A 17,990-nucleotide genomic window follows, 5' to 3' on the forward strand; every position below is an offset into this window, starting at 1 on the left:
GCTGCCTCTGCTTCGGTGGCGTTGGCAGCGTTGCCTTTGAGAAAGGTGTTTAGCCAACTCGCTTCCTATTGCTTTGACTTTTTGTGTCCTGTGGCTGGCTTTCTGAGGAAGGGGTATAAGAAGAGGAAAATCCTGCTTTGTTATGAGCTAATAATTAAACAACTGAGTGTGACAAATAAAAGACACGCTACGGTCTGTTGCACTGCTGGAAGGAGTTGCAGCAAATAATGCACATAGGAACTATTTCCAGAGAAAAAGTCACAAGATCCTTTCGTAGTGGAGATCGCAAAGTACCCTGTCTCCCAGCCCCAGTAAAAAAAAAAAATCCATCTACAGCATCTCACTGTTTTAAAAAAAGTCTAGAAATTAGAAGACAGTTTTCTGGCTTGAGAATTAGTCTTAATTATTTTTCTTAATATTTTTTCTCAGGTACTCTCATTCCTTGCTACAGGGCCCAGGCAAAATAATAGCATTTTCTATGAAATTCGCATATATGATATTAAGCCATCAAAGATGAAGGAGTTTGTGGAAATGGTCAACAAGTACTTTTACCTTCGCACAACTCACTCGGAGCTGGTGGGATTCTGGTCTGCGGAGCTGGGAGCGATGAATAAGGTGGTCCATGTTTGGAAGTACGGTACGCTCAGCATTCCTTTGAGGTGCTCTGCTCTCTCTGTGCTCCCTGTCTCCTAGGAAAGAAGGCAAGGAGAATGATTACCAGGCTTTTATTTGTTGCTTTTACTGTAAGAAAAAAAATTTGTTTCTGTACTGATTACTGAAAAGAACACCGGCAGAGCCTGCCAGGACAATTTTGACATGTTGGGATGTGAGAGTTACATCTGTTCTTAAACAGCCATCTCTGCTCAAAACAGGTATAATAGAGGAACTGCAGCAGAGTGCTTTGTTCATGGTAAGTATTTTTAACTTAGGGCCAGTTCCTGAACCACAGATGTCTTCGGAATTTCAGAATGGATGGGTAAAAAGGTTGAGACCTCTTTAATAAGATTAATACATGTAGTGCAGACAATCTGTATGCAGTCTGTGTATGTTTATGTGCATGAAATGTTTCATTGCTGCTTCAACCTTGGGTAGCATCAGGCTTCTTGCAGTATAATCATTTTTTTATGTTGTTGGAGTTGATGCTGATCTGGAAGGTGCTGGTGAGCCAGGAAAAGCTACACTTATGCAAGAAACTAGGTGTGCTGGCTGTGCTCTTTGTGGAACCCAAGAAAACTTGATACTTGGGTTATGAAGAGGTGGGAGGGCACACTGGTATCAGTTCTTTGAATACCTGCTGCAGTCCAGGGTATGCTGAGGCAGAGAATTTTGTTTCTGAAGTTCTCAGTCTTCTTGTTGAAATCCAGCATGTTCAGAGTTCCTGTTTAGAATAAAGAGTCACCCTTTTTGTCCTAGAGGGATGAGGGGACCAGCCGTCTGTTGACAGGAATATTATGAGTTTACATGCATGTGTGGTTAATAAATTGTTCTGCTTCTCAGACCTTTTTAGCCTTGTCTGTTGTTTCTTGCTCTAACAACCCCCCTATTTTTAATAATCTCTGAGAAATTTTTAAAATGCAAAACTAAGGAAAAACCTATAATTTTTGTTTCCTAATGGTGTTTACATGTGTAAGGTACAACATCCCTTCTTGATTCATCAGACCCCTGCTTATGTCTTTTTAGTAGTTAAAAATAATTGGTATATTTTTCTCTTAGTCTCAAGATACTGGTATTTCTCAAGGTTCTTCCCATTCTCAGATGCTGGATTTTTCTTTTGTATTATTTAAAGCTGTCTGCATAAACATATTGCTTAAGATGCCACTGCAGCCTAACCAATTGAAATTCAGACACTCTTAATTCAGTGCATTTGTTTTTAATTAAGAAAAAAAAAAAAAAGAAAATGTTTAGATTTTGGGCATTTAATAACTTTTTATATAGCTGAATAAACATACATTACTCCTACACCTGTAATTTTAATGTGATTTTATATAGCCAAAACTCATATTTTTCTTAATTTTCTCTTGGTAGGGTAATATTCCTTCTGAATTTCCTTTTCCACTTCACTTCCTTATGCACTGTGCTTTCTCCACATCCTTATCCTTGGTAACTGTTATCACATCCAGTAATCCCTGCAGATGCCATATATGAATCTCTTAACTACTGTTACTGCTACAACATGTAGTGTATTTTAACTTTTTTTATAAACTTTCTTGGAAAATTTGTTTTGGCTTGAAACCATTTGAATCTGAGAGCTAAAGCAATGATTTTTGCAGGATTTAAAGGAAGCTTACCACACCTGCTTCATGCTAATATATTATTTAAAAATATCAGTTTCAAACTTATGTAAGAGCAGCTCGCCTTCTTGTAATTACACATTTTGATTGAGTCTGATGTGACATTAAGTGCATTTATTCATAGTTTTTTTCCTTTTTTTCCTTTCTTACAGATAATTTTGCCCACAGAACAGCAGTCCGGCATGCACTAGCCAATGACAAAGACTGGCAGGGAAAATTCATCTCCCCAGCTCTCCCCTTGATAGAAAAGCAGCACAATGAGGTTGCTTATCTGGTACCCTGGTGTCAACTTGGGAAGCCTCCAAAAGAAGGGGGTGAGCTTATCTTCTCTTTTGCTGATTAAAGTTACTGATGCTGATGGACTAACAAAAAATGGCTTAAATTTTAAGCCAAGTATTACATGGTTTATAATCCTTTATGTAACAAGTGCATGTACGTACACCCATGTGAAAAGGGACATAACACAGATGAGGGACAAAGTTTTTAAGAAGGATTTGACACTAACTTACATCAGTAACTGACTAGAGCCCTGATCATTAAGGTTGTAAAGAGTTGTGTGGATTGCCTAAACAAACAGCAAAATGACAATGCTGTCTGTTGTAGTGGTCAGAGCAGTCATCCCTGACTTGCCTTGTCTATCCGTCAGTGAGAGGGTATTTCCTGGAGACGCTGAAGACAATGATTATTCTCTTTCACAGAGGTTTTTCTCTTTTCTCAATTTGCTTTGATGTTACTGCTTCTTTCGCATAGTAGTTTTAAGAAAAACAAAAAAATCCCTACTTTTTAAAGATATATGCAATTCAAGCATACTTTGTAACAGTCATAGATTAGGTGTAGATGTCCTGTCCTTCTGTATTTTAATTCTCTCTGTAGCACGTCTGGTATTAATAGTATTGACTGTTCCTTGATTTGTGAACGTTTGCAGACTTTGTTGCATGGACATTTGTTTGCCAGTTGTCAGAGGGGTTTATAATATCATAAACCACTTCAATGTCAGAAAACATCGCCAGTCTTAGAAAAGGCCACTTTGCATTGTTCAATCAGCCATCCAAATCCTGCAAACATGTATATTTGTGATTTCTGCAAAGCAGTCTGAATCTCCCCAAATTACCAGGCAACACTGAAAAGTGCTAGGTTGGGCTTTGTATGAAGCCTTCTTTTCCTCAGGGTTCCAGTACTTATATTTACACTTGGACCTAGCTCCAAGTAGCAAGTTGCTTGCCTGTGCTTTTGTGAGCCCCTGGAAGCTGTGAGCTCTTGCACAGACTGGGAAGAAGGGGTAGTTTCATGTCCTGCTGACCCCAAATAGCAGGGATTTGCAGTACTGGTTTCAGAATAAATACGTCGTGGTCATGACACACTGTTTGAGAACTGACATATTAATTTCTATGTCCTTCCTTGAGGTCATTTTTGCCTTTTCTTCCAGGAGTGTATGAGTGGGTTACTTTCCAGATGAAGCCTGGTGGGCCAGCATTGTGGGGTGAAGCATTTCAAGCTGCAATCAATGCTCACATCAACACAGGGTACACCAAGCTGATTGGTGTTTTCCACACAGAGTATGGATTACTTAACACAGGTACTACTCAATTTCTGATACGGACTTTGGCATGGGAAGGAGCAGAGGGAGAGGGGCAAGACCTTGTCCTGGATCAGGATTGGCCATCCTGATGCAAATGTTAGTGTGGATCACCAAAGTCCTGTAAACAGTCCTTGAACCCAGTTTTGTGTATTGGGTTATAGGCTTAAGCCAGGTGCTGTTAGTTTAAAAGATTATCATATCTGAAGTTAAAGAGTCAAACTTTTTAAAGGCTCAGCAAAGTATCATCCCACCACTTACTTGCCTGGACAATTGTTTCTGCTAACTGCCAGGCATCTAACAGGTGAAGACAGACTGCTGGGACTTCCAGTACATGTTGTCTTGCAGAATAACAGTATTCAGCTGACTTTATTTGTACTTTCTCAGTCCACGTGATCTGGTGGAACGAGAGCCCAGATCACCGGGCAGCAGGAAGGCACAGTGCCCATGAAGATGCCAGAGTGGTAGCAGCTGGTAAGAGATGATGGATCCAGAGAATTCACTAGTGTTACTTGCATGCATGCTGAGAAAAGTATTATTTCTCATTGGATTACTGTCTTAATTAAATATGCATTTAATTTCAGTGCGAGACAGTGTCAGATTCTTGGATTCCCAGCAAAATATGCTCCTGATCCCTCTGCAATGCTCGCCGCTGAAGTAAGCTTCTTCTAAAGGATGTAACTCATGGCAAAAAGGACAAGATGGAACTGCTGTCAGCAAGTGCCATCACATGGATCATGATACCCTCATGAACTAAGCTGTTCTTCAGTTTACAATAAATGGTTGCGAAATGCTAATTGCTACCAGTGTAAATCAGCAAAATTTTGTACCCTCATAGCATTTGCCTTAGGTATTTTAATATTTGTTCAGGATCTGAAGTTGACTAGCCCTTCTTTTTCAATTGTGTAGTCAGACTTGGCTGATCTACAGGTGCTTACATTCTTTGCCAGACTGTTAAAAGCCAAATAAATTTGTATAAAGCATGAATTTTTAGTGTTTACAGCCTAAGCTCTTACTCTTTTTAAACTGTGAAATGATAAACCACATGCTTTAAGTACACCATTTTGCAGGTCTTTTATTTTGGTCAGCAGCAGTCTTGGTGATAGTTGTTTTAGACACAGTAAGCTAGAGTGAAGATCAGCAGGGCAGAGGGAACATGGGCTGAGAAGTCAAACTTGTATTTTGTGTACAGTGATACAGAGCATCCTCTTCTGCAATTTAAGGGTCCCTATCCGGCAGAGCATTCAGGAAGCTTTTCCACAGGTTAATCACTGGCCTGCCATGAGCAACTGATTTCACTTCTCTGCTAAAGTATCTTTGTGCAGTCTGCCTCATGATGATATTGCTTCTGTAAAGTGCATTAAGATCTCATGGAAAGCACTAAAAAAACAGCTCTAGGCAATTATGCTATGTCCAAAGTGGGTGGATGGGATCCAGCTGCTGTAGGTAAGGGAGTATAACAGGTCCCAGCTCCTATACCCAAGTTTTCATACTCTCCTCCCTCCAGCATTCTCAGCCTGGAACAAGAACTACTTCAGAGATCACTGTCTTTTATTTTACAAAGCAACTTTCTAACGTATAAATGCCTGGTAAACCATCACTACCAAGTTGAATCAGAGTATTGCCTTCTGGCAGTCAAGTCAAAGGAGTACTTTTTTTTTAATAATAAAAGTATGGGCTGAAAAATGGGACTGGGAATTAATAGGACTTCTTCCCCGCCCCCCCCCCCCCCCCCCGTGAATGCAAATATTGTTTTAGAGAGTTGTATAGAGAGGTATACTAAAAACAGTATAATTTTTTTTAGTAAAACTATTTTCCTTGTCACCAGCATTGAGAGTAAAGAATATTCAGGATGTTAGAGGTGTGCTTTATTCCAAAGTTTGCTGTTTTCTGACAAGAGGTTGATAAATTAAACACATTACCCAAAGCACCAGCTAGACACTAGGTTAAAACAGAAAACCCAGGAGATTTTAATTGGCTTCCTATCTCGGGATGAATTTTCCTGATAAGTATAAACTTGAATTGGGTTGGATTCTGCAACCTAATTGGTTGATAGCGGGACTACAGGAAGTAGCAGACAAAATTTTAACATTAGTTTTCCTTTGAGCAATAGGATCATTATTCTGCTTTCATTTGTAAACTCCTGTTCAAAATCAACCTAGTATTAACTTGAGTGATCTTCCATTAATTTGATATTAGCTAAGGATTAGCTAATTTTAGGGTATTTCAGAGTCTTTATACTCAAACATAACATTTTGCTTTGTTAGTGAAAACAGGTATAGGGTATTTTTAGCAAAGAGGAGGAACAATTATCAATAGTTGCAAATCGCCATGTCTCTGTAATGGAAATACTCAGACACAGGACCTGACTTGGGATTTAAACATCCAGATAAATTTGTTAGGCTCTTCAGCTGGATCCGACAGCTACACCAATCACTTTTTTCAGGCTTTGCTGGAGACCGTTTTGTTTACTAACTTTCAAAGCTTAAAGCAGCACTTGCTTTTCAAATCTTGTGCCACCTCAGTTGCCTGAAAATAGTATGTGCCCTACGCTAATTTGTAGAGATACTGGAACTTGCTTGTACATTATGCATCAAAGTTCATAACAAAACAAAACCAGGCAAAAACAAGAGCTTCTAACAGCACTCCTCAAAAGAACATATGCAAAAATGACACTTTGAGATCAATGGTGCCATAAGAGCTTTATTTTTTACTTAATACAAGGCAATTAGAGTGCCTTTTAATACTTCACATAACAGTTATTAGCAAATACAAATATATATACCTTTTTTTTGCTTTTAATGAAAATGTCCATTTAAGGATTTAACTTAGGAATTTCAGTTGCGAAATCTCTCTAGATTTTTGCAAAGTTAACAGATATTCCAGTGCAAAAATAGATCCCATTACAGATAGCATAAAGTGCTTGGAATGAAGGACGAACTATATATTTAGGAGGGAAGGATAAGCACAAAGTGGTGGTTTAACCATGGGGAATTACAACTCCTTACTGAAATACAAATGTACTACAAAGAGGGATGCAACATGTCAATAGAAATAAAGTTTAAAATAAGTTAACACCTCAGTGCAGTTTCATTATCGAGTGGTTCATATACTGTACGTGACTCGAGTGATTCTTCCCCAACACACACTTAGAAAAGTAAATTAGTGGGTGCCTGAACTTATTCCATAACAAATCTTCATGTGAGTTGCATTATGCTGTCTGTTCACTACAAACAAGACAGATCAGAACTGTGAAATAGTTAATATCCATCTTTACTGTAACATTTTGTCACAGAGAGCAGGCTCTGTATGAGCATGACAGTCACAGGGCAATAGGAATCAATAATCTCTTTTCGGTGGGCTAAGGACAGAGGATTATGATGTAACTTGTTTCCTGCTAAATTAATCATTACATGAGCAGTTAAGGAGCAAACCACAGCCCTTTCAGGACCAAATCTAAATCCTCCTAGAACTTGTTCAAATTCTGCATGCACTAGTATGGTGCAGTGCAAAACTTAAGCCCTTCACTTCAGTGACTTAATGCTGACTTGTAATAGTGATTTCTAGCAGTGGTTAAGCCTTCAATACATGCTACCTGTTTCAGTGATACTGTGACATACCTGCAGCCTGTAATAGAGAAGTCATGGCCGTAGCTCAGCTGTTTTGTAATTTTTCTGCACCTGGAAGTCTGGTGTATTCATCACCCTGTAACTCATCCCCATAGGGTGATGATGCCATGAAGGTGCACAAAGCATGTTTTAAGTGAGGTATACCAATCCCCATTACACTCCTTTCTTAATCCCCTTAGCAATGTATTAAACATTAAAAAAAAAAGTATGAAAAAGGCACTTTAGCAGAGCATGTAGTAAGCTCTTACTTTATCCCAAGGCAGGACACAGCAGGGACTGGGAACTTGTGCTAAATATTTAACTGTTTTAAAATGCTGAATTGGTCAGTGTTACCAAGTATACCTGGAAATACGTAATCAACCTTCTTCAAACTCACGACAGCCTCTTCACTGTTTGTTGGGCTGCTATGGGCATTCACAGAAGAAAATGGTACATGATTGATTCATGGTGGAGTAGCATCAATAACTAGCGCAGAACCTGCATGGGTGTTTAAAGTGTAGGCATGACATACAGAAATGGCCCAGGAACTGCACTTGGATTCAAACCACATCACTGAACCTATTTCTGAATGTAAAAGCACGACAGAGGGGCTTGTAAGTGTATTAATGAAAGCATACTCTTCCATGACTATTGTACAGTGTGAATGAGAATTGGTTGTTCTTATTATATAATATCCCCTCTAACATCATTCTGGCTTTCAAAAACTTTAAAAATTAATGACTGGTGTAACTGTAGCACTACTCTTTTGAACCATCTTGTTCTTCAACAGGATTTTTACTGAAGCAGTTTGTCACATACATAATAAGGGTGTACTCTCCAGTTAGGGATCACCTAATGACTGAAACTACACTGCACAACAGAAGCAGAAACTTACACATTAATCTAACGTTATACTAGTCTCCAAACAGGAAAATTTCAGGTAAACAACTTGCAGTAATTGCAGATAACAGCTGATTGCTAGAGTCTGGAACTTGGTCAGATCATGAATGTAGCTATTGCCAAATAGAATGAGAGCATAGCATTGCAGGCATAATGTAAAGAAATACTGTGGCTACAAAGATCAGCTGAAAGTACTTTCAATCCATAATTATGCTACCTATTTAAAAAGTCATAAATAATACTGTTTAAAAAAAAACCTACATCTCATTTCTAGTTTTATCTGACAAAGCCAGAAATGGCAACATGCTTGTGCTAAGCAGTAATTTCAGATGATGGGTACCTTTCTGGTGCAAAGCAGGGGTTAAAGAGCAGATACGTGAGTGACATGATTTAGAATTTGCTCTTGGCATTAGCAGCTTGTACAACTACTGAGTTTGCTGCTGTGGTCCAAACCCTAGGTCTGCTTCTCGCCCACTTCCTCCTACTAAGTGTTCATGCAGCTGCTGCAGTACCTCAAAGGAGCAAGAGAGTACTTAACTACACAAAAACCTAGTCAAGAATAGGTTATTGATTGTGATGCTGGTGGGACAACTCTGTGCATTTGCAGGGTCCACAGTTCTGCATATCACCACTTACTGATGGACATGTATATGGATATGATGGCTTGTCTCTTGCTATCCCATCTGCACAGTACTGCTTTGTGGCCCTGTATTTGTCACCAACTGACCTACACCAGTCTACGAACAGCAGCTGATCAGGTAAGTTTTCACAACCTAAGGCTACAACACTGGTGGTGACTTTTCTTGCTACTGACTCTCTTGGTGCGTTCATTGCCAGCAATGGATCTAGCACCAGGAAATTCCCACTCCTAACATGAATGTTTTAAAGACTAAAACATGCATGTCTAAAATATCTACGAACAACCACTGGCCATGATTCCTCAACAAACTATTTTTGCAACCCTAGTAAAAACATACTGTACAGGACAATATACAGTATGGTTGAAAGCCCACAGCATCTGGTGGATGCTTTACCACAGCTTCAGAGTTATATTGTAATGAGCTAAGTTCAAGTCTTTCACTTGAGAACAGTACAAGACGACTCCATGAGGCACTGCCCCTGTAAAGGAATTTTGTTTTCATTGCATTGAACTGCATTGCATTGAATGGTTATCAGTAGAGTGTCCAGTTTCTCTTCCTCTGGCTTCTTCTTTGGGAGTATCTTATCCCAGGAAAAGGAAGTTTGCATTCTGCTCACCATTTCTTGCTGAAATTGGCTCACACACAACTTTCTTTTACCTTCTCATCTTGCAGAAAGGAATTAAGGATTGCAATGTCTACCACAGTCTGGTTTTTGTGCAATGACAGGTCCTTAGTGTGGTCATCGTCGCTTTGGTCCTTAGCAAAATTTACAAATACCTATAAGAAAAAAGGCCATGTCACACATCACCCAGATTTTCACTAACTCAAGGCATTTTATACACCGGGCTTCATGAACTAGTCCTGGGATTCAGTACTCTACTTTGCTGAAATGCCCTTAAAAGACAGATCCAGTAAACTGGTGGATTTATTCCTACCTCTGCACAAAGAAGCTTTAGGCAGACAGACTACTAAAAACTTACTTGGTCAAGTGTGGTCTGAGAAACGGAGTAGTCTTCTATGTGGAGTCTCTTTTTGTTCTGGGAGAGAATACTGAATATTCTGGCCAGGGAGGATGGTGAAGATGGAAGCTGGTACTGCAGCATATTCCGATGTTTCTCCTTCAGGACACTTCCAGGGAAGGCATGTCCAAAGAACTCCTCAACAGGCTTCAAGTCTGGGTTTGCCCCTGCAATTCTTACCACTATGGTGTAACCATCTCCAAACCTGTAAACAAGAGGGCCATCACAGGAGTTAAGTACCTCTGAAACAGAACTGCAGCTTAAAATCCAGCAGCATTTCCCATAGCCAGAATAGCAATGGGAATGGTGCATGAGGAATTAAGCTTGAGTGCATCTCCCTAAAAATGCAGACAACTCTGTGGTGCACATGAAAAGAAAATAGCTACCTGTTCTTTAGATGCTGAACACTGCCCAGACACCTGAATCGCCCATTGACCATTATCGCCATTCGAGTGCACAGGGCTTCACATTCTTCCATGCTGTTGGCAGAAGTAACTTCATTAGCACTGCAAACAGCAGTGAAGGGCAGAGCAGCCAAGCAGAGTTTAGCATCCAGCCCTAGTAGATGTAAAAGGCAGGGTATGATAAAATTGGGCTGCTACTTGCCTGTGAGATGTGAGCACCACTGATCTCCCCTCTTTGATTACACTCAGAGCACAGTTCCACAAGAAACGACGTGCTTTGGGATCCATCCCTGTTGTTGGTTCATCCTGCAAAATATATACAAAAAACAGGCTATGCTGTTACATTCCACCAACAAAAACCTCATCTCTGAAATGACTTGTCCATTCTCAATATGCATACTGGAAACATTGAAAATAAGCAAGTTTGACTCATTTTCCAAAATGAGAAAATAATTTATGCTCCAAATTTTCAACCAGCAAACATCTTTTCCAGAACTGAGAAGTACTGAGAAGTATTCTGCAGTTATAACATGTTGAAATATCCAGTTCTAAAACAAATTAAAGTCAATTACCTTGTTTAAACAGAGCACTAGACTACTTTCTCCTGCCCCATGAACTTCAGTAATCCTAAAGTTTGTCCTCAATTTTGATCTAAAGAATCCTAAAGTATTTATTTCCAGTTTTCATTGAATTATTAAAAACATGAGACTGATTCTCCTGCACAGTAAGATTCACTTGTGTCCAGCAGGAAGGCAGGGTTTTTTTGTAGGTATAGAAATCTTTGCAGCAGTACTAAGGCGGTGAAGATGCTACACAGCTGGCAATTCGGCATCATGTTCAAGACCCCCACTTCCCCAGTGATTTTTCAGAAATAAAAGCCTGGAGGCACACCTACATTTAAACAGTGAATCTTTACTTCCATATGCTCTTTGCTCATATTTAAGTGACTAATGATGTATTTCACAGAATCATCTAGGTTAGAAAAGACCTTGAAGATCATGCAGTCCAACCATTAACCCAACACTGACAGTTCCCAACTACACCAGATCCCTCAGCGCTATGTCAACCCGACTCTTAAACACCTCCAGGGATGGGGAATGCACCACCTCCCTGGGCAGCCCATTCCAACGCCTAACAACCCCTTCTGTAAAGAAATACTTCCTAATACCTAGTCTAAACCTTCCCCGGTGCAACCTGAGGCCATTACCTCTTGTCCTATCGCTTGTTACTTGGTTAAAGAGACTCATCCCCAGCTCTCTGCAACCTCCTGTCAGGTAGCTGTAGAGGGCGATGAGGTCTCCCCTCAGCCTCCTCTTCTCCACACTAAACAACCCCAGTTCCCTCAGCCGCTCCTCGTACGACCTGTGCTCCAGACCCTTCACCAGCTTCGTTGCCCTTCTCTGGACAGGCTCGAGCAATTCAATGTCCTTTTTGTAGTGAGGGGCCCAAAACTGAACACAGGAATTGAGGTGTGGCCTCACCAGTGCCGAGTACAGGGATAAGATCCCTTCCCTGTCCCTGCTGGCCACGCTATTGCTGATACAAGCCAGGATACCATTGGCCTTCTCGGCCACCTGGGCACACTGCTGGCTCATGTTCAGCCGGCTGTCAGTCAACATCCCCAGGGCCCTCTCCGACTGGCAGCTCTCCAGCCACTCCTCCCCAAGCCTGTAGTGCTGCTGGGGGTTGTTGTGGCCAAAGTGCAGCACCCAGCATTTGGCCTTATTGGAACTCCTCCAGTTGGCCTTAGCCCATCGCTCCAGCCTGTCCAGGTCTCTCTGCAGAGCCTCCCTACCCTCGAGCAGATCAACACTCCCACCCAGCTTGGTGTCATCTGCAAACTTACTGAGGGTGCACTTGATCCCCTTATCCAGATCATCAATAAAGTGGCCCCAAAACCAAGCCCTGGGGGACACCACTCATGACCGGTCACCAACCCGATTTAACTTTGTTCATCACAACTCTTTGGGCCTGACCAGCCAGCCAGTTTTTTTATCCAGTGAAGTGTATGCCCATCCAAGCCATGAGCATTGTATTATATTATATTTAAATATTAGTTGGCCATGAAATCTCTAGTCTTCGTCTGAACCTGTTTTTTCTCTTTTCCAAAGGTTGCAGACTCACCAGAAACACGACAGGTGGCCCTCCAATGAGGGCAATGGCTGTGGAGAGCTTGCGCCTGTTCCCTCCACTGTAATTTCCAGCATATTTTTCTCCGTATTTCACAAGGCCCAGTTTCCGAATGGCCCACTCACCAACCTACGAGAGACAGCACAAGACTATCTTGCATCAAGCACACCAACATCTACACAATGAGATTTTCCTTATGAGCTTTGGCTTTAAAAACATTTTTTCAGAACAGCCACTCATCTGAGGATCTGATGTGGCATGGGTATGGGTTTTGAAACACGCCCTTCACCTCTAGATCAGGATATATGCAATCCTGCCCTGGGAGGTCAGAAAATCAAATGGCCAGAGAGCATGAGTTCAGCATCAGCTGAGCCAGGTTAACCACCGGTGTAATGCTCTTAACAGCACTGGCCTTCGCTAGCTTTTCAGTTGCTCTGGGCTTGCAGAGAGACAGTCACTACTGACACACAGCAGTCCCACTTAGCCCTTCAGACAGATAAGGAGAATCTGGTTTGTTATTCAGGAGTATTACCACAGGTGCCAACAGGCAGATGATGTTGCCCTGGGGACTAAAAAGCGTTAGGGGGAAGAGGTTCAGCTACTGCTCAGATGATACCCAGAACTGGGTCCCTTTTTATATGGGGCTGGTGGAAACATCACACAGAGGAACCCACCAGCAATCTTCAAAGGAGCTTGCAGTTTTCGCTCATCATCACTACTCTCAAAGCGGGATTCAAGCTACCTGGACATACCCTGGACACCAGATCTGGCCCTATCCAAAACACTGGGTACAGATGTCATTTTCCTACCTACAGCAGTTCCTGTTCTGCAGCACCCAGGACACATAGTCAAAACTGCTGTTAACTCAAGGGAAGAGCACTGAGAAGGGTGCTGTATGGTACTGGCAGCTGTCATTACCTAAAGACTCTTAGTGTAACCCCATGTCTGAACACTGAAATAGCAGCACTTTAATGATGCAGTGTGATCAACTGGAAAGATGTAACAGCCAGTGTGAGGCTTCTGTTAAGATGTAGAGTGCTTGCTCCCCTGGGAAGTAATTGAATAACTAACTCTTAACAGCAGGTGAGGTGCTGCATGACTTGCAGCTCCACAGTCCTTAAGCTTTTAAAGGAAAGAAGTCATTCCATGGGGAAGTGTATCCACTATGAGAATGCAGGACCAAAAGTACCTGCCCTTCCATTTTTTAGGCAGCACTGAAAAACCACAGCAACTCTGCTTTGCCCTAGAAGGAAAGGGGGGTAGATTTCACCATACAGTATCTTCATCAGCTTCACACCATGGCATGTGTTGCAGGGAGGGTGCATGCAAACAGGAACAGTTGGTCACTGGGATGGGTCCTACAGCATTTTGTTTACCTTGCAGACTTCTTTCTCTGGAACACCTCTTAGGAGTGCAAAGAACTCCAAGTGCTCTCGCCCTGTCAGCAGTTCATTAACAGCATCAAACTGTGGGCAGTAGCCCATGTTCTGATGGACATCTTGGATGTTGGACAAGATACTGTAGAAGAAAAACCCCTTTGTTAGGTTTTCACAAGTACGCACTGATATTTTAGATGTTAAAAGGAATAAAGTGAAACAGTAGTTTTGGAATCACTGAACTAACAAAAATACAGGATCCTAGAAGTCCATCTTGGCCAAATTATTTTTTCTCTCTCCCCATCCCTCCCCTCTTTTTTAAAATATGACATTTAAACATGAGAGGCCAGGTATTCAGAAGTGACTATCCAACTAAATCACTTTTCCTAAGCCACTGAAGTACTTTACCAGACTCGGCGCAGGGCTGAAACAGATGCCAGGAGGTGAAAAAGAGAAAAGTGAGGCAGAGTTCAGACATGCTGGAAGTGGAAAAAAGACTATGAAAACTGAAGGAGAAAGCAGCAGACCACCTGCTTTGACACAAAGTAGAGGAAAGATGCATGGTCTTTCACCTGTTTCCTTTGAGGAAAGCTTCTCCTCCTGTCACATCTGTATCACCAGTTAGCATCTTAAAAGTGGACGACTTGCCTGCACCATTTACTCCCAGGAGTCCAAAGCACTGGGGATACAAAAGAGCAGATGAGCACAGTGTCTTTGCGAACAGGATTCAGCAGCATCACTTTCAGCACTGACAACATGGGAAGGAACACACCTGACCCTCAGGACAGCTGAAGGGAGTCTTCACTGCATTTCCAGAAAAAAAAATTCTGGACTTTCATTTTAAGTGTAAATTTTTAGACTGGGAAAATGAATGAACTGTGGTGTCACCTTGGTGCAGCACCACCACAAGCTTATCTGTGCCAAACCCTGGGAGGGTACCAGAATTTGGCGTCTGATCCCAGACACTGAAAGTTCTGTGCCAAAGGCACAGACACACAGAATCAGAAACTGCTTCAACATCCAGGCAATTTCCTTTGATGCAATTTCAACATCATCTGTTTCTGATCTTACCCTACCCTTTGCTGTCTGTTGCTCTTAAATACTCCAGTAAGCAGTATTTAAGCAATGAATCTGACAGATAAGCTTACCTCTCCAGGGGGGATTCCAACACAGATCCTATCAACTGCTGGCTTTCGCTTCATTCTGTAAATCTGAAACCAGAAGAAAAAGAATGAGAAGGATAATGTCAGAGACAACTGTAATTAGAGTCATACACGTTCAACATTCCAAACACACTCCAGTTTTGACCCTACTCAATTCCTCTGAATAAGGATTCTGGTGAACTGCATGGTTTTGTGCCAACAAGTCTTAGGAATGCAGAACTTTTCTGTCACCTTGGTTAGCTCCTTGATTTCCAAGATGTCACTCTGTCCTCCTCCACTAATTATCCTCTGTCTCTCTCTGGTTACATCCTCATCTTCATCATTCACAGGAGGCAGCTTGGCATAGACAGGCCTGGAGAGAGCAACATGATAAAGCCTTAGCAGATGACAGGGTCTCCATAGTTAATATTCTCCTCACTTTATGGGGCACAGGAATGAAAACTTCACCTGCCTGCAGAGATGAAGTGGAGCAGACAACCTACCTGGGTTTGATGAAGAACCTGTATTGGATGAGCACTGTGATGAGGAAAAAGACAGCGCCCTCTACTGCCATGGCAAAGAGGTTCCTTCCCACCAGGTCCCACGACAGAGGGGACACAAAACGATTTTCTCCTGCCAAAACGAGACAAAGAGCACAGTCACCTTTCCAGAGCAACAGGAACAGGCTAGCACTTCTTCCTGCAGAGCTCACCAAGTTGGGCACTGGAGCAACTGGAGAACAGCCAACGGGAGGAGAGAAGGGATAGACCACACAAGGGGCCAGTTGTGGCTGCATGCACATTTCTTACTGCAGCAAAGCTGGGACTTGGGCCCAGAGAATTCAGTCTGCCAAAGAAGAGCTGGGCCACCTTCCCGAAAGGTTAGTGAAGCACAGAAAGATTGTGACTCAGGCCTGGCATGTGCATCCCACAAAAAACAAAATAAATCCAGCTTTCCAGACTCTCAGTCACTCCTTATACTTGGCCTAATGATCCTCTCCATACAATTGGCTTTATGCATTTTTATTTAATGCCGCTAAAAACTGAGAACTCTGGGGATCTATCTGTCAAGCCCTCTTCAGTCCTTGTAACAACCGAAGGGGACAGCTGTGGAGACCTGCCAGCTTTGATCAGATCTGTGCTGCAAATTGTGAACTTTCGGTTCCTGAAAAGCCAGAGGAGCAAAGGATGCTCATCCAGAGCAGACTCAAGCTTTCCCTGTTCAGTTCAGGCCACTGTCCCTGTGATACACAATTTCACTTACCAAACCTCTCCAGAGCATCAGCCATGGCCTGGTTTTTCACCATGTCAATAAGTCCCCGTCCCAGGCAGAAGTGGGGGAAGATGAGGAAGACAGACTTCAGGATGTCATTGATGTTGTTCAGCTTCTGTTAAGACAAAATCAAGTTTCAGTGAGCCATCTGACCAGAAAGCTAACACCACCTGCCAAGCATGATCCATGTTGTGATTGACCTCTCCCTCCCCCAGCACTGCAACCCCATAAAAATTCAAGGATTAGAAATGCTCTCCCAAGAGCCAGTATGGGTCCTCTGGACAGCCATTGCTGTTGCATTGCTCAAGATGCTATTGATACAAACAAACTGCACCAAAGGAGAGATTCCTCTAAATGCTCACAGTCTAAACCGTAACGGGCAGAAAGGCTACAGGTTGAGAAGACAGGAAAGCTGTGCTTGCACAGACTGGTTATCTCAGTGGCTGTGGGTAGCCCCTCCCTACTGGAGACTCTAATCCTTGGTTGGACTGACAGCAGCCTGAGGAGAGGTTCCTGTCCTGCCAGGCACTTTTCTTCAAGCATGCACATGTTTCTACTGAGCTAAAACAGGCCTTGTAACAAAAGGGACCATCATCAAGGACTGCCTTCTTGACAATTCTCACAGGATTCTCACAGGCAGTGGTACAATCAACAAGGTAACTCCCACAGGGTCTCTTCAACCTCCTCCTACAAGGAACACTTCACATCTGTGTGGGTCAAATGGAGCCTGCTAAGACACCTTGTGTTGCATATGAGAGGAACTTGCACCTTCCCCAGTAGGCATCTGGCTTTGGAAAAACAGAAGTTTTAACAGTTGGACTTGATGATCTTAAAGGTCTTTTCCAATCTAAACGGTTCTATGATTCTGTAAGTGAGGTGCATAAGTTCCCAATACAGTTAGAGAGGTATCTACCACAGGAGGCAAAACTGAGGACAACTAAATGCTTAAGTGCTTGAAATGGCCTGTAGTAGACAGAAACTGCCCCTTATGAAGAACATACAGGAAATTTCATTTGAACGTAAGAAAATAATTTCTTTTACCTTAAGAGCAATTGAGAAGTGGAAGAGGTTTCCCAGAGAGACTGTGGAGTCTGGAAATGTTCAAAAAATGACAGCCCTGAGCAACCTGCTCTAGCTGACACTGCTTGGAGGTTAGACTAGACAGTCTCAGAAGGTCCCTTCCCACCCGAACTATTCTGTGAATTGCTGAAGGGGGCTTTACTCTATTTCCACCAGAACTTATGTTTAAACCACTGCAATAGCTAATGGGTACAAGCTGGGGGCTTAAGCCTTTCCAGAGAACTGGCTGCTAAATGCAACATGGCACCAACATGGAACTACACTGTAGCAGCACAAGACAGTAAGGAGCTTATGGTGAGTAGCTTACGGTGAAACATACATTGTTGGTGAAGAGCTCCAGAACAAAGGTGGCCACACTACCATTGATGCCAATGAAGAGGTTCACGCTGGTCAGCACAACATATGCTGTGCTGGGGATTTTGAACACAAAGGAGGCTGGATACATGAGAGGGGTGATGGACCACCTGGCAAAAGGAAAGGCAGCAACATCAGGTAAGCACCTTCCAAGTCTAAGAGCCTTCCCAGTCATCCTTCTGATGAGAAATCCCTTA

At 42.3% G+C, this 17,990-nt stretch overlaps 2 protein-coding genes across 6 annotated transcripts in view; one reads left to right on the top strand and one right to left on the bottom strand.

The window, feature by feature from the left end:
• NIPSNAP3A (nipsnap homolog 3A) overlaps nt 1-4,854 on the top strand; it is a 6,005-nt gene extending 1,151 nt beyond the window's left edge. Inside the window, exons 2-6 of the mRNA XM_074812194.1 lie at nt 430-637; nt 2,444-2,605; nt 3,718-3,867; nt 4,255-4,341; nt 4,452-4,854. Coding sequence (XP_074668295.1) covers nt 430-637; nt 2,444-2,605; nt 3,718-3,867; nt 4,255-4,341; nt 4,452-4,528 — 684 coding nt within the window. The 3' untranslated portion in view covers nt 4,529-4,854. The remainder of the gene's footprint in view (nt 1-429; nt 638-2,443; nt 2,606-3,717; nt 3,868-4,254; nt 4,342-4,451) is intronic.
• A 1,696-nt stretch (nt 4,855-6,550) lies between these two features.
• The window catches only part of ABCA1 (ATP binding cassette subfamily A member 1), a 99,915-nt gene continuing 88,475 nt past the window's right edge, over nt 6,551-17,990 (bottom strand). For all 5 annotated transcript variants that reach the window (XM_074813801.1, XM_074813800.1, XM_074813803.1 and 2 more), the window contains 12 exons: nt 17,759-17,903; nt 16,351-16,474; nt 15,591-15,720; nt 15,340-15,460; nt 15,094-15,156; nt 14,518-14,624; nt 13,946-14,087; nt 12,564-12,698; nt 10,642-10,745; nt 10,422-10,514; nt 9,997-10,240; nt 6,551-9,793 (listed from right to left, as the gene is read on the bottom strand). In XM_074813801.1, coding sequence (XP_074669902.1) covers nt 9,653-9,793; nt 9,997-10,240; nt 10,422-10,514; nt 10,642-10,745; nt 12,564-12,698; nt 13,946-14,087; nt 14,518-14,624; nt 15,094-15,156; nt 15,340-15,460; nt 15,591-15,720; nt 16,351-16,474; nt 17,759-17,903 — 1,549 coding nt within the window. In that variant the 3' untranslated portion in view covers nt 6,551-9,652. The remainder of the gene's footprint in view (nt 9,794-9,996; nt 10,241-10,421; nt 10,515-10,641; nt 10,746-12,563; nt 12,699-13,945; nt 14,088-14,517; nt 14,625-15,093; nt 15,157-15,339; nt 15,461-15,590; nt 15,721-16,350; nt 16,475-17,758; nt 17,904-17,990) is intronic.

The sequence above is a fragment of the Strix aluco genome, chromosome Z (assembly GCF_031877795.1).
Source record: "Strix aluco isolate bStrAlu1 chromosome Z, bStrAlu1.hap1, whole genome shotgun sequence".
In the NCBI taxonomy this organism is placed as follows: Eukaryota; Metazoa; Chordata; class Aves; order Strigiformes; family Strigidae; genus Strix; species Strix aluco.